The 23,205-nt window shown below is 41.5% G+C and overlaps 2 protein-coding genes across 2 annotated transcripts in view; one reads left to right on the plus strand and one right to left on the minus strand.

Annotated features, from left to right (window-relative positions):
• Positions 1-1,702: 1,702 nt before the first annotated feature.
• SAT1 (spermidine/spermine N1-acetyltransferase 1) lies at positions 1,703-4,791 on the minus strand. Its single transcript, XM_049871357.1, has 6 exons — positions 4,534-4,791; positions 4,252-4,303; positions 4,082-4,165; positions 2,495-2,596; positions 2,368-2,408; positions 1,703-2,234 (listed from the first exon to the last, which is right to left on the minus strand). The coding sequence occupies exons 1-6, from the start codon at positions 4,597-4,599 to the stop codon at positions 2,064-2,066; spliced, it is 516 nt and encodes a 171-aa protein (XP_049727314.1). The 5' UTR covers positions 4,600-4,791; the 3' UTR covers positions 1,703-2,063.
• Positions 4,792-4,952: 161 nt separating this feature from the next.
• The window catches only part of ACOT9 (acyl-CoA thioesterase 9), a 74,617-nt gene continuing 56,364 nt past the window's right edge, over positions 4,953-23,205 (plus strand). The window contains exons 1-2 of the mRNA XM_049871351.1: positions 4,953-5,328; positions 7,260-7,474. The gene's annotated coding sequence lies outside the window, so the exon portion shown is untranslated. The remainder of the gene's footprint in view (positions 5,329-7,259; positions 7,475-23,205) is intronic.

Raw genomic sequence — 23,205 nt, forward strand, 5'->3', positions numbered from 1 at the left:
CCCTGGAACACATTTTCTTACATGCCTGGGATTTCAGGCTTTACAGAATTGCTTTATAGTTAAGTCTTTAAAGAGGTGTCTTTGTAATTGAGTTCTGGAACATTCAGTGGACTGCAGCTGTAGTGATTTCACCTTCTAAATTTTAAATTTAAAGAACTTCTCTAAAGTGAATACAAAAACTTTCTAAAAGCTTTCGTCTTGACAATACTGGGCCTTTAAGGGAAGAAAACAAACTTGCTTGGTTAACTTATTCATATAATTAACCATTCAGCATGTAGTTGTTTTCCTCTAGGAGGCCCACTTTCCAAAACCCAATTTTCAAAATTTCTTATTTCCCCACAAGGCTCTTTGTGATTAAAAAAAAACAAAAACAAAAACACAAAACCAGTTGCCATCAAGTGCATTCAGACTCACGGTGATCCCATGTGTGTCAGAGTAGAACTGTGCTCCATAGAGTTTTCAATGGCTGATTTTCAGAAGATCACCAGGCCTTTCTTCTAAGATGCCTCTGGGTAGATTTGAACCACCAACCTTTCCATTAACAGCCAAGTGCATTAACTGTTTGCACTGCCCAGGGACTCCTTGTGTTTAGTTACCCTTGTATTTTTGCCAGTGTTTCTCACATAGCTACTTGCCTTTCTAGCAGGTCCCTGGGTGAGAACCAACTATAAGCCTGTTTTCATGACACGTTCTCTGGATCACCAGAAAATCCCAAAGCTCTCCTGTGTTGAATACAATAGAGGATCACATTTTTTTATATGGAGCCCTGTATTTCTTGGAGAACACAGAGAGCCAGTTTTTCAGGTATCTGAGTTCTTATGGAAATATGAATCTTGGAAGTCAGTACAGTGGTTCTTATGAACTGTTTTCATTACTGGGGAATTAATGGGCTTAGATATTTAGGTCAATATAATCAGCGGTTAAGAAAAGGAATCCTCTTATGTTAGAGAAATACTGTCTTTTCTACAGGTTTCTTCTAAGTTTCATTTTCAGTTCTTGAGAAAGTATTTTACTTCTTTCCTCCGGGTGGTTTTGAAGGCTTCGTTTCTCTACACAGAAGCCCATTGTGTTCAGTGTGGCAAACTTACTCTCCAAATAGGATGCTAATTTATTTGATTGGTGCCTGTGTCCACCCCATCAAGCCTAACAATTCCTTTGCTTTTGTTTCCAAATTTCCTGTAGAAATGCCTGGCGGGGGTGGGGGGGCTTGCTCCTGCCTAATTAGCGAAGCGATGCACTCTTCCTTCAAATAGCATTTGTGTGGGATGAGGTTTTTTGTGGTCAAGATTTTTTTTTCTGATTTTCAGTGTTTCATAATCCCACCTCTACCACTTTTTACTTGTAAAAACAATGGGCTTATTCATCGTGGGCCTCAGTTTCTAACCCTTAAAGTCATTTTTCAGCCCGTGTAAGGGAAAAAAATTGATGTCAGATGAAGCGTACAGTGTCATCACTGTAAAAGTCCTATTTTACATGCTGCTCTGCTACACATACAACCTTGGAATTCAGCTGGATTCTTTCCAGACCTTGATGGTACCAGCACAGCACAGCCAATGAGTAAAAAAACTTTGAATGAGGTTAAAAACAGCTTTTAAATGATTATAAAGTTACCGAGCTAGGTTTGTTGGCTTTTTTTCCTTGGACTCAACAGCAAGAAAAATGCATGAGATAAAGGATTAAGAAAAAGGCTTACACGGAACAATTAAATCAAAGGGCAGTTTATTAAAAAAAAAAAAGAATTAAAACAGAAACTCTAAGTACCAGTGTGTACATTGTACACATTTCAATGACTCACAAGAATGAAGTTTTTTTTTTCACATATAAAGATCATACCACCTTGTTTATCAAAAAAAAAAAATTCAAGGAAAAATCTGACTCCAATCTGAACACAAAATTGCCATTTTAAGTAGACTGCCTTTCAAACATGCAACAACGCCACTGGTAATAAAGCTTTGGAATGGGAGCTCTTTCTATTATTCCACTACAAACAGGTTAGAAAGCAAGAGAAGCTGAGAATTTTTCCTAAATAGAATGGAACTTGTCATTGTCTGCACTGGCGCTTCTCACTCCTCTGCTGCCATTTTTAGCAAGTACTCCTTGTCAATCTTGAAGAGTCTCCATCCCTCTTCGCTGGACAGATCAGAAGCACCTCTTCTTTTGTAGAAGTTGATAGATGGTTCGTTCCATTCTGCCACCAAGAAGTGCATGCTGCTGCAGCGACATTTCATAGCAACCTATTGTTAAGGGGGAGGAGGAAAACAAAACTCAGTGACATTTCACCTGCTTTCCCCAGACCTAAATTTGATTCAGTCATTAAAATAAATCCAGTAATCCTTACAAATTAAGAAGCCAAAGACTAAGACATACCTGGCTTAGATTCTTCAGAATTTCTGATCCTATGCCAAAGCCTAAAAGAGAAGTACAATTAAAAACATTTTAAGGATTTAACGCCCTATATTTCTCTTTAAACCCACTCCTCTGTACTCAGCCATACCTCTATAATCGCTCATCACAAAGAAGTCCTCAAGATACAACAGCTTGCCAATCCACGGGTCATATGTAAAATAGTACATGGCAAAACCAACAATGCTGTGTCCTGTAATAAGAGTATCACATGAGTTCTAGAGAAGAAAAATCCACAAAAGTTGTAGCTGCAAAACAGAAGCCTATCACAGGTTTTAAAAAAAACAGACATGCATATATTATAGAAACAAGTAGCCACTAAATTAAGACTGTCTCCTTTTATGATAGTGCAGCCCAGGCCACTGTTGGACAACCTCACTGTTTTCAGAACACTTATTTGCAAAAAGCACACATTAGAGCTAGTTGAAGCCAGGCTAGAACTGTGGGCTGGCCTCTCTTCAATCTGCTGGAGCTCACACTCAGGAAGCAAGAATGCTTTAATTACTTGCCAGAGCTAAACTGCTATGGTTTTTAAAGTAAACACACATATTATTCACATCCTACTGATATACTGGTATGCTGATTGGGGAATAAGTCAGGTTTACACGGCAGTTCAGAATATTAATTGTGTTGTCTGGAAACTCTGCTTCCTTAAGGTCAGATCAGGCTAAAGGTGCAACGTTTAATTTCAGAACTTGCCTTCCAATTCACACATATCCCAATTTGCTTTCCCCAGTTTTAAAGCCAGAAGCAGCAGCAGTAGCCACGAACAGCTATTATGTAACATCCATAAGTCTTAAAAAGCACCTCATTTCTTCTAGCTTGGGGAACCAACTTCAGAAAAAGCTTAAGAAATCTCCCACCCAAACAACTTCCCCTTTTAGCTCTTATCTTCTGACCAGTCAACAAGGACCAGCAAAAATATGAAAACTAAAACAAAAAAACCAAGCATCGGATTCTGTCTTAACAGGTATCCACAATTCCAAAGGGAGGCAAAGGTTTTAAATTAAACTTTCAAGCCATTTTATATTCCTTTGCAAACAAACAGGAAGCGAGTATAATGAAGTTTCTGATCTACCGTGTTTTAAGTGTGTGATAATAGGGCCTTACCTCATTTATCATGATCATCTACTTTATTGTGTAAAGGATCTTTTAGTTACCTCCCCGCCCATCCATGTACACGGAAGGGCCATGTACATGGCGAAGCTAGAGACTGTAACCTGAAGATTGGGACAAATTAAAGAAAAAAATGCAATTTAACACAATTACAAAAAAGGTTACGTTAGGGTCAAACAAGAACCATTTTATGAAACTGAATTACAACAAAAGACATTATACCTAACTTTTCTGGGTCTTCACAGCACTGATAATTAAACAGTTCTTTTCCTGCTTCCGTAAAGATTACAGCCGAAAAAACCCTAGGGGCAGTTCTACTGTCACATGACGTCTCCACGAGTCGGAAACGACTAGATGGCACCCAACAACATTAAGTGCGGCACATGTATTGTTTTTGTTTTTTCCTCCTCAGTAGTTTTCCACACTGGCTGGCTATTATTTCTGGCCAACTTCTCACTAAGTAACTTGGGCCTGGGTAGTTAGTGGTTCTACACAGCAGACACTACGTTTTACACAACACTCAGTCTCTCTGACCAGCTTCTGGAAGGGGAGGGGTGGCTACCTTCCGGAGTCCAGTGCTCCTTGGGCACTTCTGCAACCAGACAGTGGTAAAAGGGGTGCTCTCCGAAACCATCTTCTAACAGATCTGCAAGGAGGGACACAGTGTTGGCTTCGGGGTGGGTGAGAGGCACCGGACTCTTGTCCCTCCCCCCTGCCCCACTGTTGCGTTACCTTTCTCAGTTAACCTTACTTTCTCTTCCATGTATTCATATTTAGCCAGTTCCTGGGGCGAGGCACGCAGAAGAAAAAAGAGAGAACAGAAAACAAAGTGAGGCCACCGACAACTCAGAGGAAGGGGATGAGGCTCGGGAGGGGAGGGCGGCAGGAGAGGGCGGGGCAGGGGCAGGGGAACCGCCCCGGCTCTCCAGCAGCGACCCAGTCCCAGAGACCCACACTCTCCCCGGAAAGAGGCCGCCCCACCCTGGCCCAGGAGGCGCCCGAGCCGCCAGCTACCTTGATCAGCCGCAGGATATCACTGCAGTCGGCGGCGGTGGCTGGGCGGATCACGAATTTAGCCATTTTCGTCTTTTGCTTTTCTTCCCTTTGCGGACCAAGCCCCTGTACTTGAACAGCAGGAGGAGGTGGTTCCTCATTCGTCTCCCGGGAGCTTCCTTTTCTCAGTCAGGCTGGCACCATGACCCGGCGAACTTCGGCAAGCGACAAAAAACCCTCACCAGAGCGAAGACTAACGCTACGCGTAGAAGCTGCGGCCAGCGCCGCTTTTTTAGTGCGAAGGAGCCCCGCCCCGGGCCGTGAGGCGGAGGCATCTCGCCCAATGAGATCGCGGCCCTCCCCCCTGCCCCCACCCCTTTTCCCCCGGCTTCGCTCTCAATTCCGAGCCCGTGTGAGCTGAGCAGGCGCGAGCGGGGGCGGTGACCGAGAGTAGCCTGGGGCGCGGCGGCTTCGCGCAGCGGCGCTCTCTAGCGGCGCCCTCTTGCGGCGCCTCATGGAATATTCCCGGAAACCGCGCGCCCCAGTAATTTTTGCAAATAATGGAATTTCCCCTGTGTCCCCCAACCTGTGACCTTGCTGCCTTCTCCTTGGCCCGTCGGTGAACCAAATTCTGGAGACCTGGCATTGGACGGTCGGAGAAGGTCTAAGGCAGAACTATTTTCATAATAATAGTAACGTCATTTGACTTTTTAAATCTCGGAATTTTCCAAAGGTGACCCGTTGTGTGATGACGTCATCGCTCTGATGACTAAAGGACTGTGTTCGTGTATCTTGTGTTTTCTAGAACTTTCTAAGGTAAGCTGTTTAGGTTCTTCAGTTTCTTTTTCTTATTCTTGCAATTGTTTTTAGAGTTAGTGAAGTTTTTTCTTTGTTACGTATCCCCCGCCCCACTATTCCTTTTTAAATCTCTGACTTGTGGAAACTCTTTTCTTCTGCCTGAGGTACATTCTTCATAATTTCCTTCAGTGAAGGTTTGCTTTTGTCAAACTTTCTCAGTTTTGCTGAATATGTCTTCACTTCATCTTAAATTTCTTGAAGAATTTTTTTTCATTGCTTATAAAATTTGAGGTTGAAAATTATTTTCTCTTCTACATATTGATGTATTATTTGGCTATCTTTTGGCTTCCAGTGCTGTAGAAAAGTTAATTGTTTAGAAAGTTAATTGTTTAAAATTAATACATAATTTTTCCTCCAAATATTTTTGTATCTTTTATTAGTGTTTCGTGTTCTTCAGTTTCTCTTTGATGTGTCTTGGTATAGATTTTAAAAAATATTCATTCTTCTTTGGATTCATTACATTTCTTGAATCTCCTGGTTAATGTCTTTAATCAGTTTTGGAAAACTCTTAGCCAGTAATTCTTCCTATTTTATCTCCACCCTATTTTGTCTTTCCTGTCCTTCTGTAGCTGCAGTTAAACACATGTAATGCCTACTTGCTCCATCCTCTGTACTATTTTTATTTTTTTAAACTTTATTTTGAAATAAATTCACAGGATGTGTGATGACATCATTGTTTGGATGACTAGAGAAATGTGTGCTTGTGTTTTCTTATGTTTTCTAGAATTTTCTAAGATAAGCTCTTTAGGTTTCTCAATAATTTTTTAAATGTCCTGAGACCAAAATGAGAACAGCTGAATTAGAGTACTGTATAACTTCTTCCTGTTTGTACCCACTGGAAGAAGTATTCAGGCTTCTGCAGAATGAGTTTTTCTTTTACAACCACCTTCCCAGACAAACCTTGCTCCTCCAGCCTTGCCTAGGCTCAGGGTTAAGTCAAAAGATGATTTTCACAGTGAGAGAAAGCAAGAAAAGGGGCTTGCAGCATCTGCAGTCTGTGGAATGAGGAGTTGAACTATCACCAAATGACCACAGGGCTATCACCAAATGACATTCAACAGGAGTCCCTGGGTGGTACAAATGGTAAGCAAGCTCAACTGACAACCAAAGTTGGAGATTCCACTCCATCCAGAGGTGCCTAAGAAGAAAGGCCTGGCAATCTACTTCTGAAAAAAACAGCCTTTGAAAACTTTATGGAGCACAGTTTTGCTCTGACACAACATGAGGTCATCATGAGTCAGAATCCACTCAGAGGCAACTGGTTTTAACATTCAACACGTAATTCTCTGTCTTTGCTAGCAATAAACTGTATGTAAAAAAATCAAAAGTAGGTTCTCAGTTCTCCTTCCCACCCACCCAGGATTGCACACATAGTGAGTCACTGTGGAAATTTAAGAAACGTCTTTCTCAAAAAATCTGTCAAAATCAGGTTGCTTAATCTACTATGGGTAGTATCTTTCCTAACAGCATGAGCTACACCTCCTGAATGATCATTCAGAGGACCTTCCTTCCTCTGCTTTCTAAAATGAGAGAACTTAGGAAAGCTTGCTACAGATTTGGAGCCCTGATGGTGCAGTGGTTAGAGCTTGGCTGCTAATCAAAAGGTCAACAGTTTGAATCCACCAGCTGCTCCTTGGAAACCCTGTGGAGGATTTCTGTCCTATAGGGTTGCTGTGAGTTGGAATCAACTCGATGGCAACAGATTTTTTTCATTACAGATTTACTGATAATTTAGTCCTTCATGACTAAGAACTAATGGTAGCTGCCTAGTTAGAGCACGAACAAGGCCATTTCCTATTTGGGTTGCGTAGTTTTTTAGAATAGTGTTCTATTAGAATTATGACTTTTTGGTTATGAAAAATCATGATTTTTCTTCTCTGCTTTTCCAGTTTGTTTCATGCTCTCATGCTTCCCTTTGCCTTTGTGGACAAGAAGAGCGTGTTCTGAGATGGCCGCCGAGTCGATTCCAATTCGCGGTGACCCAATGTGTTAGAGAGTAGAACTGAACTCCGTTGTGTTTTCTTGGCTATGATCTTTATGGAAAGAGATCACCAGAACTGTCTTCCACAGTGCTGCTGTGTGGGTTCGAACCGCCAGCCTTCAGGTTAGTCGTCAAGTGCAAACCGTTTGTACCACCCAGGGACCTATTCTGAAAGATTCCACTGCTGTCAAGTGACTTCCAGCTCATAGCAATCCTACAGAACAAGCTAGAACTGCCCCACAGGGTTTCCAAGGCTTAAATCTTTACAAAAGCAGACTGCCACATCTTTCTGCCACAGAGCCGCTGGTGGGTTCGAACTGCCAACCTTTCAGTTAGCAGCCGAGCACTTAACCACTGTGCCACCAGAGTATAGGTGGCTAAAAAAAGCCTGTTGTGGTTGTGTATGTGTAGAAGCTTAGAACCCTAAGAAATTTGAGTTTTCTTCATGGCAGTGAATCGGGTTATGCTTTTGAAATTTTAGACTAATTCCATTTTAGATAGGTGCTATGGGTGAGCCATTACTCCCTCCTGATACTGGAGTTTGTATTGAATACTGCATAAAAGGAAACCCTGGTGGTGTAGTGGTTAAGTGCTACAGCTGCTAACCAAAAGGTCGGCAGTTCAAGTCCACCAGACGCCCCTTAGAAACTCTATGGGGCAGTTCTACTCTATCCTGTAGGGTTGCTGTGAGTTGGAATCAACTCAACGGCAGTGGGTTTTTTTTTTTTTTTTTAGTTTACTGCATAAAAAGGGGAGTAACTACCTAGCATTTGGAAAAGTTTTATTTGGTTAATGAGTCAACAAATCAACAAATACAATGAAACCTGTGAGAACCAGAACCCCTTGTTTTTCTGGTCTTGCACATTTTCTGCCCTTGACAGGGTGCAGTCTTACCACTTTTCTGTCCCTCTCTGTTAGTGGAAAATACTTAAATTTTCCTTTTCTGACAGGTTTCCGCCTTACACTGGTTCCACCTTTCACAGGGTTTTACTGTATTTATTAAGCACTTATCCAGCCTTGTGCGAGGTACTTGGAGTATAGAGGATAACTAAGTTTTGAAACCAGCCCTCACCATATACAGTTTACTTTTATAGATGTGTGTGCAGTTTACTACAACAGAATTTAATCTTTGTCAGAAAGAGAATTCCTGAAACTGAGGAGGACTGAGAAGGGGGAGAATGGGAGAAAGGGAAAACACCTAGGTGTTTTGCATTCATTGTCTCATTTAATCCTCACAGTTACTATCATGGGAAGTGGTAATATTACCTCCATTTTTACAGCTGAGAAAACCGAAGCTCAGAGGGATTAAGTGTTTTTTTTTAAGAAGTGGTAGAACTAGCAAAGAAGTTGATTTTGGTGCCAAAGTGAAGCTGTCCAATCTGCCCCATTAAACTCTAATGAAAGGTGTTTTTTTTTTCTTGCTTGTAAAAGCAGTGTACTTGTTGTTGTTGAGTACTATTGAGTCGATTCCAACTCATAGCTACCTCACGTGACGGAGTAGAACTGCCCCATAGGGTTTTCTAGGCTGTAGTCTTTACGGGGGAGCCCTGGTGGCCCGGTGTTAAAAGCTCGGCTGCTAACCAAAAGGTTGGCAGTTTGTATCCATCAGCCACTCCTTGGAAACCCTATGGGGCAGTTCTGTTCTGTCCTATAGGGTCGCTATGAGTTAGAATCGACTCAAAGGCAAAGGGTTAATCTTTACAGGAGCAGGTCACCAGGTCTCTCTCCTGAGGAGCCGAGGAGCGCTGGGTGGGTTCAAACTGCCAACCCTTCAGTTAGCAGCTGAGCATTTAACTGCTGTACCACCAGGGCTCCTTCATAAAAGTAATACATACTTATTAAGAAAAATTGAGAAATGCAGAAATACAAAAAGACAATACAAATAACCCCTATTAGCCAGCACCCACCGCCTGCAAAGTCGCACCATCACCTCCCTTGGTTGTAATTTTGGAATAGCCCCGTATAGTAGAAAAACCAGCTGCTGTGGAGTTTTGGAAATAGTGGTGAGGGCTGCACAACATGGTGAATGTAATTAATGTCATAGAATTGTATGCTTAAAAACGGTTAAAATGGCAAATGTTATATATCTTTTACTACAATAAAATTTAAAAAAATTCTTGTTAACGGGTTGATTTCCTTCTAGTCTTTTTTCTATCCATATATACATGCAGGACTGATACTCAGTTGGTTTATAGTGTGGTGGATTAAACCAAACCCAGTGCCGTCAAGTCGATTCCGACTCATAGCGACCCTATAGGACAGAGTAGAACTGCCCCATAGAGTTTCCAAGGAGCACCTGGCAGATTCGAACTGCCGACCCTTGGGTTACCAGCTGGAGCATTTAACCACTACACCACCAGGGTTTCTGGTGGATTAAAAATGGCCAAAAATTCATTGCCACTCCTCCCATCAAGAGGTGGAGTCTGTTCCCCCCACCCTTTACTCTGGACTGGCTTTGTGACTCACTTTGACCAATAGAATGCAGTAGAAGTGGGGTCATACAATTTCTGAGCAAGCCCTCAAAAGATCGTTCAACTCCTGCTCACATCCTCTTATAACACTGCTGCTGCCATATGAAGGAATTTGAATTAGCCTCTTTGAGGATGAAAGACCCTGTGGAGAGAGGGGTCCAGCTGATAAGAAAAAAAAAAGCCAGCACAAAATACCAGACATATAAGGGGACTATCCAATCCCAGGTGAGCTGTCAAGTGATTGCCGCCACCTGAATGACCCTAGGCAAGACGAGCAGAAGAACCACCCAGCTGATCACAGCCCCCATATCAACCCACAGAATCATGAGCCAATAAAACAGTTGCTTTAAGCCACTAAGTTTTGGGTGGTTTGTTGCACGGCAAAGGCTAACTAAAGCACACGGGGCTGGTCGTTTTGGTCATTTACATCTGGCTTCCATTTGTTCATAGTGTCCATTCTGACTGGTCTGTGCTTTGCTGTGCTTGTTTTTAATATCTGTGTGTGTGTGTGTATAATAGAAAATTGATATCACATCATATCTACAATTTGTATCCTGAAGAACAGTGTGGTTTATTGGCCACTACAAGTTCAGAATCAAACACTCCCAATCTGTGTGATATTTAACCTTACTAACTCACTATTTCTTCATATGTAATAAGGAGTAGGTAATAATAATACCAACCTCATACTGTTAATTGTTGTGAGGATTAAATGAGGTTATAATATAAAGTGCTCAGCATAGCACGTGGCATAATTATTAGCATTATTACTATGAACATTATAATATATCTTCCTGTGTCATTAAATATATTTAGAATTTTTTAAATATTAATGACTGCATAGAGTTCCATTGTGTGCAGTGTATTTTAGCATTCTATTGTTGAAGGTGGAGTTTTTCTTTCAGTGATAAATAATGCTTTGGTGAACATCTTTTCATCCAAGTTTTGGCCCAGCTTTCTGGTTGTTTCCTTAGGAGAGATTCCCAAAAGTGAAATTACTGGATCAGAGGTAATATTCTTGTTTGGAAGTGAGAGAAACACCCTAAACTCAAGTCTTCACTACATCAAGGCGATTGGAGCCGGCTCTCCAGATATGCGCACTCTAACTTGAATTTTTCCTTGTAGAATCATCCATGTGGTTTCTTCTACTTCCACTTCCTTTGGCAGTTGAACACACTTTTCTGCATTTCAAAGCACTGGAGATAATTGCCAGAGGTAAACGTTGCTATATTTTATTCTGAACGGTTCAAGCTATAAACTCTGAATTACTCATTACAACTATTAATGAGTGATTAATGCCACTTTTGAAACAAGTGGCATCCTCTTTATGCTCTGATCCTACCTTGATAACATCTATGTTCCATAGGTTGTAATACTTTGGAGGGACTAGTCATGTCTTTCTCTGAGGGTGGTTTGCTTGCTACGTGAGGTGACAACCTGTGAGGATGATCAATAAAAACAATTCCAAGAAAACACACCTTGTTTTGGGTTAGGATTTTGTTTATTTATTTTTTTAATTATACTTTAGGCTGTGGAAGCAAGATTCACCTTTAGGGATGAACCATCAAAAGTGTAAGATTTGTCTTTATTACATTACTTTAGGCAGCAATTAAAAGAGGTTGGTCACTAATAAATAGGGTATTAGTCAGGACTCTTGTATTTGTAAGTGACCCTACCCAACTAAAACTAGCTAGGCAAAAGGGGAATTCATCGCACACTGCAGGAAGCACAGGTATGACAGGAACTAGGGCCTTGTGATACAGTTTTATTGAGTAAGAGAAAAGGTCAGGGCTTGTAATGGACAGCTGTTTGTTTCTTAGAATAGCATCTTCTGCTTTTGGAAAATTATTTTCCCCCTGTTATTGTTGATGTTACCATCTAGTCAGCCCTGACTCATGGCAACATTATGTCTAACAGAACGAAGCATTGCCTGGTCCTGTGCCATCTTCATGGTCATTGGTATGTTTGAGTCCGTATTTTCTCCCTCCATCCAACTGTATGGTTCTCCTGTGGCTGGGATTGCCGATCGGAGTATGCCACCCTCTGCTCAAAATTGTGACCCAAGCCAGGCCAATCAGAGTCCTCACTGGCACCAAGAAAGTCCTTTCCTTCCTGCTGGCAAATCTGCTGGAAGATGAGAGGGTCTGAGAGAATGAATATGACCTGCCATAGAAGACTGACCACATTTGAGTTTCTGGCACTGCATAGCCACAGTTGTGATGGCTTTTATCTTTCCAACCACCACTGTTGCCTACTTTTGACCATCTCACCGTCCCCCAACAATCACCACACCACACACTCGTCAGGAAAAAGGGAGCTAGATGGTCAAAGTCTCACCACTCACCACAGAAAGAAGTGGAGATAAGAAGCTCCTTGGCTAGAGAGGGAAGTTGGGGTAGTAAATGGATGTTTGGAAGCATTCAGAAATAGGGGTGATTATGCTGTATTCCTTTCTGTTTGGACATGTCCAGCTTTGCTCATTTCTGACCCTCACTATAAGAAATGTCTATAACAAATGAAAGAATGAAAAGCTGTTCTGGTAGGCAGAGGCAGAAACATTCCCCACTTATAAGGAGGTACCTCAGACAGCCCTTACCTATTTATGAGATGAAACCTATTTGCCATCCTAGCCTAAATGTATCCCAGGCTGCATTCCACAGGACTTTTATCCAGGCTCATAAAAAGTTAGGGCCAACAGGGACCATAGAGACCATTCACTGGGGGAAACTGAACTTTAAGAGATATGAGCATGTCTTTTTTTTTTTCCTGTCTTATACTCTTTGTGAGAAGACCAGAGTCTCAGTTAGCTAGTGCTGTTGTAACAGAAATACCACAAGTGGGTGGCTTTAACAAACAAATTTATTCTCTCACATTTTAGGAGGCTAGACGTCCAAATTCAGGGTGCCAGCTCCAGAGGGAGGCTTTCCCTCTCTACTGGCTCTGGAGGAAGGTCCTTGTCTTCAATCTTCCCCTGGTCAAGGAGCTTCTTAGTGCAGGGACCCTGGGTCCAAAGGATGCATGCTCCTGGCTCTACTTTCTTGGTAGTATGAGGTCTCCATGTCTCTCTGCTTCCTTTTCTCTTTTATATCTCAAAAGAGATTGACTTAAGATACAACCCAGTCTTGTAGATTGTGTCCTGCCTCATTAACATAACTGCCGTTAATCTCATCTCATCGACATTATAGAGGTAGGATTTACAACATATAGGAAAATCACATCAGGTGACAAAATGGTGGACAATCACACAATACTGGGAATCATGGACTAGCCAAGTTGAAACACATTTTTTGGGGGGATACAATTCAATTCATAACATTCTACCCTTTGGCCCCCCAAAATTCATGTCCTTGCCACATGTAAAAAACATTCATTCTATCGTATCATAGCAAAAATCTTAAATTAACTCCCAAGTCCAAATTGCAGAAATTCCTCTTCATTTTTGAAATCCAGAATATAAGTTATCTGCTTCCAAATACAATGGTGGAACAGGTACAAGGTAGACATTTGCATTGAAAATGGGAGAAATTGGAGGGAAAGAAGGGATAACAGGCACCCAGCAAGTCGGCAGAACACATTACGTTAGTCCTCAAGGCTTGAAAATAATCCTCTGTTCCCTGAGAGCATTTAGACAATGGCCTTGCCCTCCAGGCTCTAGGTATTGGCCACACTCTCCGGATTCTGAGTAGAGACCCCTCAACCCAGGGCTTCAGCTCTGCCTTCCAGGCCCACTGGAATAGCAACTTGGAGACCCCAGAGGTCGTGGCCGTACTGTTTGAGACTGAGGCAGCTCTGCTGCTTGTGTTCCTTATCTCTTCAGCTTCTGCTTCTTGGTTCCTTGGCCTCTTCAGCTTCTGCCCGTGTCTGTCCTGCTGAAGCAAGTGTTCAAAGCTCTTTAGCTTCATCTATAGGTGCCCGTAGGCACCCCGCTCTGCCAAAAGGCACTCAGCTCTCTTGTTCCGTGGGTCAGCTCCAGCACTGTCTTGTGCTGGTCTCCTTGTTCTGCTGCTGCCGTTTCTCTGCTGCTCTTCTTGCCATCTGTGCTGTCTCCAATGTAACAGCTCTCTTCATTTCTTCCTGAGTCCTCACCAGAATTGTCTTCAATGTCTATAGTTCCACCAATCGTCTCTTCAAGATAATCTAAGCTTTTACTATTAGGCACTTTAAAGCTCTTCCAGCCTCTATCTATTCACAGTTTTAAAACCACTTCCACGTTTTAGGTATCTGTCAGAGCAGCACCCCACTCTCTTGGTACCAAATTCTGTCTTAGTTATCTAGTGCTGCTGTAACAGAAGTACCACAAGTGGATGGCTTTAACAAACAGAAATTTATTTGCTCACCGTTTAGGAGGCAAGAAGTCCAAATTCAGGGTGCCAGCTCCAGGGGAAGGGTTTCCCTCTCTGTTGGCTCTGGAGGAAGGTCCTGGTCATCAGTCTTCCCCTGGTCAAGGAGCTTCTCTGTGCAGGGACCCTGCGTCCAAAGGATGCATGCTCCTGGCTCTACTTTCTTGGTGGTATGAGGTCCCCATACCTCTCTGCTTTCTTTTATGTCTCAAAAGAGATTGATGTAAGATACAACCTAATCTTGTAGATTGAGTCCTGCCTCATTAACATAACTGCTGCTAACCCTACCTCATTAACATCATGGAAGTAGGATTTACAACACATGGGAAAATCACATCAGATGACAAAATGGTGGACAGTCACACAACACTGGGAATCATGGACTAGCCAAGTTGACACATTTTTGGGGGGAACCTCATACTATAAAATGGTGGACAATCACACAATTCTGAGAATCATGGCCCAGCCAAGTTCGCAGATATTTTGGGGAGACACAATTCAATCCATGACAGAAGGGATCCAGGCTCCTGGAGAAAGGACAGGGACAGTCAGAACTGAGGGGCAGATACACAGTATGTAACCCACTCAGTGTGACCTTCTGTCCTAGGTAGCCCTCCATTTCCCCCTCCAGAAGCCACGTCCATAGAAGACTGTGGAGGTTCAGGGATCAAGGCTTTAACTCCTCAAAAATACATAGGCAAACAAATGTACTGTCAACCATCCTTAGGCATCCTAAAGTATCAACTCTTTGAATCTGGGGATGGAGGTTACTCAGTGAGAACATCATAGAAAATAATTGCCTATTAGTGCACAGAGTATAAGACACCCCCTCTTTTCCCTATGGCCCCTGGGTATGTGCAATGGATTTTAAAGTTCCAAACCCAGGTTGCCAGTCTTTTGTACCATTCATAACCTGGCAATTAAATGTTAACAGGAATCCGGGAAAACAGAGGATACTTCAAAGAAGGAAATGTCAGGGATTAAACTCCATGCAAGCTGCCTCTGTTTGGCCTGAGGAACAAGGAACAGACTTGTGTTCTGGCTCTGGTTTGAGTGAATGTTTGGCCTAGTCTGTTAAAAAAAAAAAAAGACCACATATTACCCAAGAACTCATTCTGGGGGTGAAGTATACGGGCATGTGTCATTCTTTTTTGCGGGGGGTGATATAGGTAGGAGAAAGGTGAAAGAAGACCAAAGGTATGTTTGGGGACCCAGAACCCTAGGATTGAGAGAATTAGAATGTGTGTTAGGGTCATCCATATACTTTCACATTTCCATTTCAGAGCTTCAGGGAAAACTGGGAATGAAAGCAGCTATTTAAATAAAGCTGGCCTAGATGAATTTTTTTTTTTTTGGATGAATATAAATCTGGAAGAACAAGGGGTTTTCCTCAAAGCCCCCCAGCCTCTATTGTTGAGATTTTTGTCATCATGGAGGCAGAGAATGTTAGTGATTCTCTAGTCCAAATTCCTCATCTAATAGCTAAGAAAACTGAAGCCCAGAGAGTGTAAAGTACTTGGCCAAGGTCACACAGCTAGAAAGTGGCAGAGTCAGAAATACAACTGAAGTCTCTTGGCTTTCAATCAAGAGATCTTTTTACTATATCACTCTGCAATAGTGGCCCTCATACGTCTTCTGGCAAAAATGGTTATTCTGAACCTGAAATAACAACAGACATTGTTTCAAGTACTGTCTTAAAGCTGGAGTTCAAGCAAAAAACTAAGCAATCAAAACATTTGGTCCACTTCTCATAAGTTTAATGAGCAAATGCCTTGTTTTGATTGCAACAGGGCATGCTTGCTCTTGAAAGTCCCAGTCTTCCCAGCTGCTTCTTCCTATGCTTTCCTTCTCTGGGGTGTTTTTTTTTTTTAACCCCTCCCCTCCCGTCCCAAGAATGGGACTGATAATCAGGACTAGCAGTATAGGTCAGGAATACCTACAGCCAGAAAAAAAAAGTAAAAATAGCCTGCTTGCAGGGAGATTCCTGCTACCCTACGAGGCTCCATGAAGCTTCTCCCATCCAGATTCCTTCACAGAAGAATTCCAGAGTCCATGGGACTTTCTGCTCATGGGAGGTTCCTCTCTGAACACCCAGCCAGTGAATCTGGAGCATCACAGTATCATTCTTTCTGAACTGAGAGCTGTTCCAATGCTTTGAAAGTGGTCCACAGCTTTTCGTTTATGTTTTTGCCTTTTTTTTGTAGATAGAATACACACTCGTAATCTGGCAGGGAGAGCACATTTTCCTATCCAAGCAAGTGACTAACAGAAGGCCCACCTGTTGGCATGAGGTCAAAGGGTAGTTGACTCAGTAAGTATGTTTTGGAAGGCAGAGCTGAGTGCACTGGTGTGTCAGAAAAAGCTGGGCTTTTGGAGGTCAGACAGACCAAGATGCAAATCCCAGTGCTGCCAGTTATCGGCTGTATGATTTTGGATGAGGTCCTTGAATCTCAGTATGTTCATTTGTAAAATGGAGTTAACAATAATAGTTTTCTTCTCATACTGTGGCAAATATTAAATGATGCTGTAAAGCCCTTCTGTTTACTGCTTAGTAGGCACCCTCTAAGTGTTTGTTCCTTTCTATCTACCTGGTAATACAAGGATTACAACTATTTTTGGATTAAGAAGAGTAATAGTGAATGGCTCAGTGGGGAGAGAGAAGGATTGTTCCTAAACATGTTTTGTCCTGCCCATACTAAAAAAATGGCTTATTCTCTTATTCGTTGACCTTTGTCATGAAGCATTGATTTTCCTCAGGAATAATAAATGTGCAGTGATTCTTGCTAATATTTGCCAACCAGTGAGGCTCGCTCCAGTGGTCACAGGATCAGGAGTCATCCCAGAGGCTGGATAATCAGTATCATAATCCCTGTTGCACTTTGCCTGGAGTGTTTTATCTGCCTGACCAGACATCACATGAACAAGGTCCAATCCAGAATACATCACCTAAGATAAATTATTTACAACTCTGTCTCACTTTTGAAGTGGACCTGGTCTATGAGCTGATTAACTAGTAACTATAATCCACACTTGGAGGTTTTATTTTTTTAAAGAAGCAAGCTGGGGAAAAGATGAAAGTAGGAGAAAATGCTGAAAAGACCATGATGCAGAACTTATTAATTCATGTATTAATTTTTTCTTTCTCCTTTCTACAGATATTTTATAGCTATACCAGATAGGGGAAAATTATGTGGTGATAGTGCTTAGAATCTGGGCAGAACAGCAGACAGAAAAATTTCCCAAGCTAGGTTTCTTTCGGTATCTAGTCACTGAAGTCATTAAAGAGCTGTGAATAGTGGTTGAGTACCCTTCATTTGGCTTTAGCAATATATATGAATGAAACACAGTTCACAATTTTGTAATTCTCTTGTTCAGCTTTTAGAATGTTCCAAATTTCATTGAAAACTATAAACCAACATATCTGTGATGGTTAATTTTATGGGTCAGCTTGGCTAGGCTATGGCAAATCTGCTGCAAAAGACCTCTTTCAAGTGTTTAAAAGCAAAGATGTCACTTTAAGGACTAAGGTATGCCTGACACAAGCCATGGTGTTTTCAGTCACCTCATATGCATGTGAAACCTGGACAGTAAATAAAGAAGACTGAAGAAGAATTGATGCCTTTGAATTATGGTATTGGCAAAGAATACTGAATATACCACGGACTGCCAAAAGAACAGACAAATCTGTCTTGGAAGAAGTACAGCCGGAATGCTCCTCAGAAGCAAGGATGACAAGACTTTGTCTCATGTACTTTGGACGTGTTATCAGGAGCAACCAGTCCCTGGAGAAGGACATCATGCTTCGTAGAGTAGAGGGTCAGTGAAAAAGAGGAAAACCCTCAAGGAGATGGATTGACACAGGGGCTGCAACAGTGGGCTCAAGCATAACGATTGTGAGGATGGTGCAGGACTGGGCAGTGTTTCATTCTGTTGTACATGGGGTTGCTATGAGTCAGAACCAACTTGACGGCACCTAACAACAACAACAACTTGGTTCCCAGTGGTTTAGCCAAACACTAGACTAGTTGCTCTTTTATAATGTAATTTGATGCAATGTAATCACTTTCCATATCGTATCTAATTAATGTAATCAATCAATCCGTTTAAAGAGGTATTCCTTATGGTATGGTCTGCCTCCAGATTATAAATAGATATTTTGGCAGAACTCTTTGTCTCTCTCTGCTCTGCTGCAGTCTTCTGTCACCAGATCTATGGATCTTGGGATACAAGCCTGCAGAAGTCTCCAGTCTGCCTCCTGATTTATGAATTTTGGATGTGCCAGCCCCCCCGAGCCAATCACATGAGCCAATCCCTTGAAGTAAATCTATGTAAATATACATAGATCTCACTGGTTCTGTTTCTCTTGAGAACCCAAAGTTAGACAATATCCAAGAATCCAAATGAACTGCAAGCAGCATAAACACAAAGAAAACCACACAAGGTACTGCAGAATCAAATTTTTGAAAAACAATGATAAAGAGAAAAATCTTAAATATGAGACTTTTCACTGGTTTCTCATCAGAAACTGTCGGCCAGGAGACAGTGGAATGACATATGTAAAGCACTGAAAAAAAAATATTGTCAACCTAGAATTTTATATCTAGTGAAAATGTCCATTAAAAATGAAGACAGTTCAGATAAAGGAAAGCCAAAGAATACATCACTAGTAGGCCTGTACCACAGGGAATGCTAAAGGAAGTTCTTCAGCCTAGAGGAAAATAATATCAGATGAAAACTTGAATCTACACAAAGGAATAAAGAGTGTCAGAACTGGTAAATATGTGGGTACATATAAAAGATACTGTTCTTGTTTTTAATGTCTTTAAAAGATAATTGACTGTTTAAAGTAAAAATAATAATAATGTATTATGGAATTTGTAACATTTTAGAAGTAAAATATATGACCATAACAGAACAAAGGACAGGGTGTAGAAAGTGAAAGAATGGCATGGAAGTAGACTGTTGGAAGGTTCTCACGTTGTATGTGAAGCTGTGTAACATTTAAAAGTAGACTGATGAGGATGCATGTTGTAAAGTTTAGAGCAACCACTAAACAAAACAAAAAGAGGTATAGATAATAGGCCAATAAAGGCCAATAGAGGAGTTTAAATCGATTCATAAAAAATAATCCAGGAGAAGCCAGAAAACCAGGATAAAAGGAACAAAGAACAGACAGGACAAACAGAAGTGTAGGACTACTGTTGTTACTGATATACTTGTTGTTGTTAGGTGCTGTCGAGTCGGTTCTGACTCATAGCCACCCTATGAACAACAGAACGAAATGCTACACGGTCCTGAGCCATCCTTATAGTCGTTGTTATGCTTGAGCTCATTGTTGCAGCCACTGTGTCAGTCCACCTCGTTGAGGGTCTTCCTCTTTTCTGCTGACCCTGTACTTTCCTGAGCATGATGTCCTTTTCCAGGGACTGATCCCTCCTGACAACATGTCCAAAGTATGTAAGACACAGTCTCACCATCCTTGCTTCTAAGGAGCATTCTGTTTGTACTTCTTCTAAGACAGATTTGTTCGTTCTTTTGGCAGTCCATGGTATGTTCAATATTCTTTGCCAACACCACAATTCAAAGGCATCAATTCTTCTTCGGTTTCTTATTCATTGTCCAGCTTTCACATACATATGATGCGATTGAAACTACCATGGCTTGGGTCAGGTGCACCTTAGTCTTCAAGGTGACATCTTTGCTCTTCAACATTTTAAAGAGGTCCTTTGCAGCAGATTTACCCAGTGCAATATGTCGTTTGATTTCTTGACTGCTGCTTCCATGGCTGTTGATTGTGGATCCAAGTAAAATGAAATCTTTGACAACTTCAATCTTTTCTCCGTTTATCATGATGTTGCTCATTGGTTCAGTTGTGAAGATTTTTGTTTTCTTTATGTTGAGGTGCAATCTATACTGAAGGCTGTGGTCTTTGATCTTCATTAGTAAGTGCTTCAAGTCCTATTCACTTTCAGCAAGCAAGGTTGTGTCATCTGCATAACGCAGGTTGTTAATGAGTCTTCCTCCAATCCTGATGCCCCGTTCTTCTTCATATAGTCCAGTTTCTCGGATTATTTGCTCAGCATACAGACTGAATAGGTATAGTGAATGGATACAATCCTGATGCACACCTTTCCTGACTTTAAACCGATCAGCATCCCCTTGTTCTGTTCGAACAACTACTTCTTGATCTATGTAAAGGTTCCTCATGAGCACAATTAAGTGTTCTGGAATTCCCATTCTTCGCAGTGTTATCCACAATTTGTTATGATCCACGCAGTCTAATGCCTTTGCGTAGTCAATAAAACACAGGTAAACATCTTACTGGTATGCTTTGCTTTCAGCCAGAATCCATCTGACATCAGCAATGATATCCCCGGCTCCATGTCCTCTTCTGAAACCAGCCTGAATTTCTGACAGTTCCCTGTGGATATACTGCTGTAGCCATTTTTGAATGATCTTCAGCAAAATTTTCCTTGCGTGTGATATTAATGATATTGTTCTGTAATTTCCACAATTGGTTGGATCACCTTTCTTGGGAATAGGCATAAATATGGATCTCTTCCAGTCAGTTAGCCAGGAAGCTGTCTTCCATATTTTTTGCCATAGACAAGTGAGCACCTCCAGTGCTGCATCCCGTTGTTGAAACGTCTCAGTTGATATTCCATCAATTCCTGGAGCCTTGTTTTTCGCCAGTGCCTTCAGAGCAGCTTGGACTTCTTCCTTCAGTACCATCGGTTCCTGATCACATGCTACCTCTTGAAATGGTTGAACATCAACTAATTCTTTTTTTGTATAATGACCCTGTGTATTCCTTCCATCTTCTTTTGTTGCTTCCTGCGTCGTTTAATGTTTTCCCCATAGAACCCTTCACTATTGCAACTCGAGGCTTGAATTTTTTCTTCAGTTCTTTCACCTTGAGAAACACCGAGCGTGTTCTTCCCTTTTGGTTTTCCATCTCCAGCTCTTTGCACATGTCATTATAATACTTTACTTTGTCTTCTCAAGCTGCCCTTTGAAATCTTGAGTAGTTTTACTTCATTATTTCTTCCTTTTCCTTTAGCTGCTCAACATTTGTGAGCAAGTTTCAGAGTCTCCTCTGACGTCCATCTTGGTCTTTTCTTTCTTTCTTATCTTTTCAATGACCTCTTGCTTTCTTCATGTATGATGTCTTTATTGTCATTCTCCAACTCCTCTGGTCTTCGGTCACCAGTTAATACATCTATTATTCAGATTTATGCACCAATCACTAAGGCCAAGGATGAAGAAACAGAAGATTTTTATCAGCTGCTGCAGTCTGAAATTGATTGAACTTGCAATCAGGATCCATTGATAATTACTGGCGATTGGAATGTGAAAGTTGGAAACAAAGAAGAAGGATTGGTAGTTGGAAAATATGGCTTTGGTGATAGAAACAATGCCGGACATTGAACAATAGTATTTTGCAAGACCAACAACTTCTTCATTGCAAATACCTTCTTTCACCAACATAAACGGCGACTTACACATGGACCTTGACAGATGGAACACATAGAAATCAAATTGACTACATCTGTAGAACGAGACAATGGAAAAGCTCAATATCATCAGTCAGAACAAGGCCAGGTGTCGACTGTGGAACAGACCATCAATTGCTCACATGCAAGTTCAAGCTGAAACTGAAGAAACTCAGAGCAAGTCCATGAGAGCCAAAATATGACCTTGAATATATCCCACCTGAATTTAGAGACCATCTCAAGAATAGGTTTGATGCCTTGAACACTAATGACCAAAGACCAGACGAGTTGTGGAATAGCTTCAAGGACATCATACATGAAGAAAGCAGGAGGTCATTGAAAAGACACGAAAGAAAGAAAAGACCAAGACGGATGTCAGAGGAGACTCTGAAACTTGCTGGTGAACGTCAAGTGGTTAAAGCAAAAGGAAGACTGATGTACTTATCAGGTAAGAAATCACCAAGAGAAAAATGTAAGACATTTTGTACTTACCTTTCAAAATTGGAATGAGATAAAGAATTAGTACATGTGATAACTGGACTCCCACAAATGGAATTCTGTAGCTTTTGTTACGGATATCAGTTACATTGTGATTCATACTGCACTGAAACCAGTTCTGTTTATCATGATAAAAGAGATGATTTTAGGAATGGTGGTTGAGAAGTGCCTGCCAGCTGGCACAACTTGGAAAGATTTGAAAGAGATAACAAATCAGGCAAAGGAGGAGTGCTGGGAAAGGAGACTTCGGTGCTGTCACAGTTGGAGTCTTTGCATGATTTGGGTAGTGGAATTGGAAATGAGTGAAATTAGGGTGACCTGTGCAACTTAAGGAGCCCTGGTGGTGCAGTGGTTAAGAACTTGGCTGCTAACCAAAAGGTCGACAGTTCAAACCCTATGGGGCAGTTCAACTCTATCCCATAGGGTTGTTGTGAGTCAGAATCAACTTGACTGTGATGGGTTTTGGTTTTTGGTTTTGGTGCAAGTTAAACTTTAAAACCAATATTAAATGTGTCAAATAGAGATGTTGAAAATGTATCCTAGGTCAGTTACTATTTGACTGTAACCTGACTGAATACCTAAAGAAAGAAGGCATATCTCATAAGGAGCTTGATCTATCACTTAGGACTGCCTTTGACTACAACTGACAGAATACCCTACTTACATTAGGTAAAGCTATGAAAAAAAAAATTTTTTTTAACTCAAGAAGAAGCTGGGAGGTAGCCAGTTACAGCAATTAATCATGTTATCAAGGACCTGGACTTGTTAAACCCTTCCACTCTGCCAGCCATCTACATACAACTCATCTCATGAATTTAAGAGGACTGTTACAGCCCCAAGCATCATGTTCTCACTCAGGCATCCCAAGCAGGGAGGAAAGGCCAGGAGCAAAAATCTTTCTCCTGACGAGGCTGTCTTTTTATCTGGGAAGCTGAATCTTTCTCAGAATATCCCAGAAGCCTTCTCTTTATGTCTCACCAGGCAGAATGGGGTAATATGGCTATGGCTGCAAGGAGGCTGGGAAAATGAGTATCCGGCAAAGGGGAACAGAG

This window comes from Elephas maximus, chromosome X, assembly GCF_024166365.1.
Source record: "Elephas maximus indicus isolate mEleMax1 chromosome X, mEleMax1 primary haplotype, whole genome shotgun sequence".
In the NCBI taxonomy this organism is placed as follows: Eukaryota; Metazoa; Chordata; class Mammalia; order Proboscidea; family Elephantidae; genus Elephas; species Elephas maximus.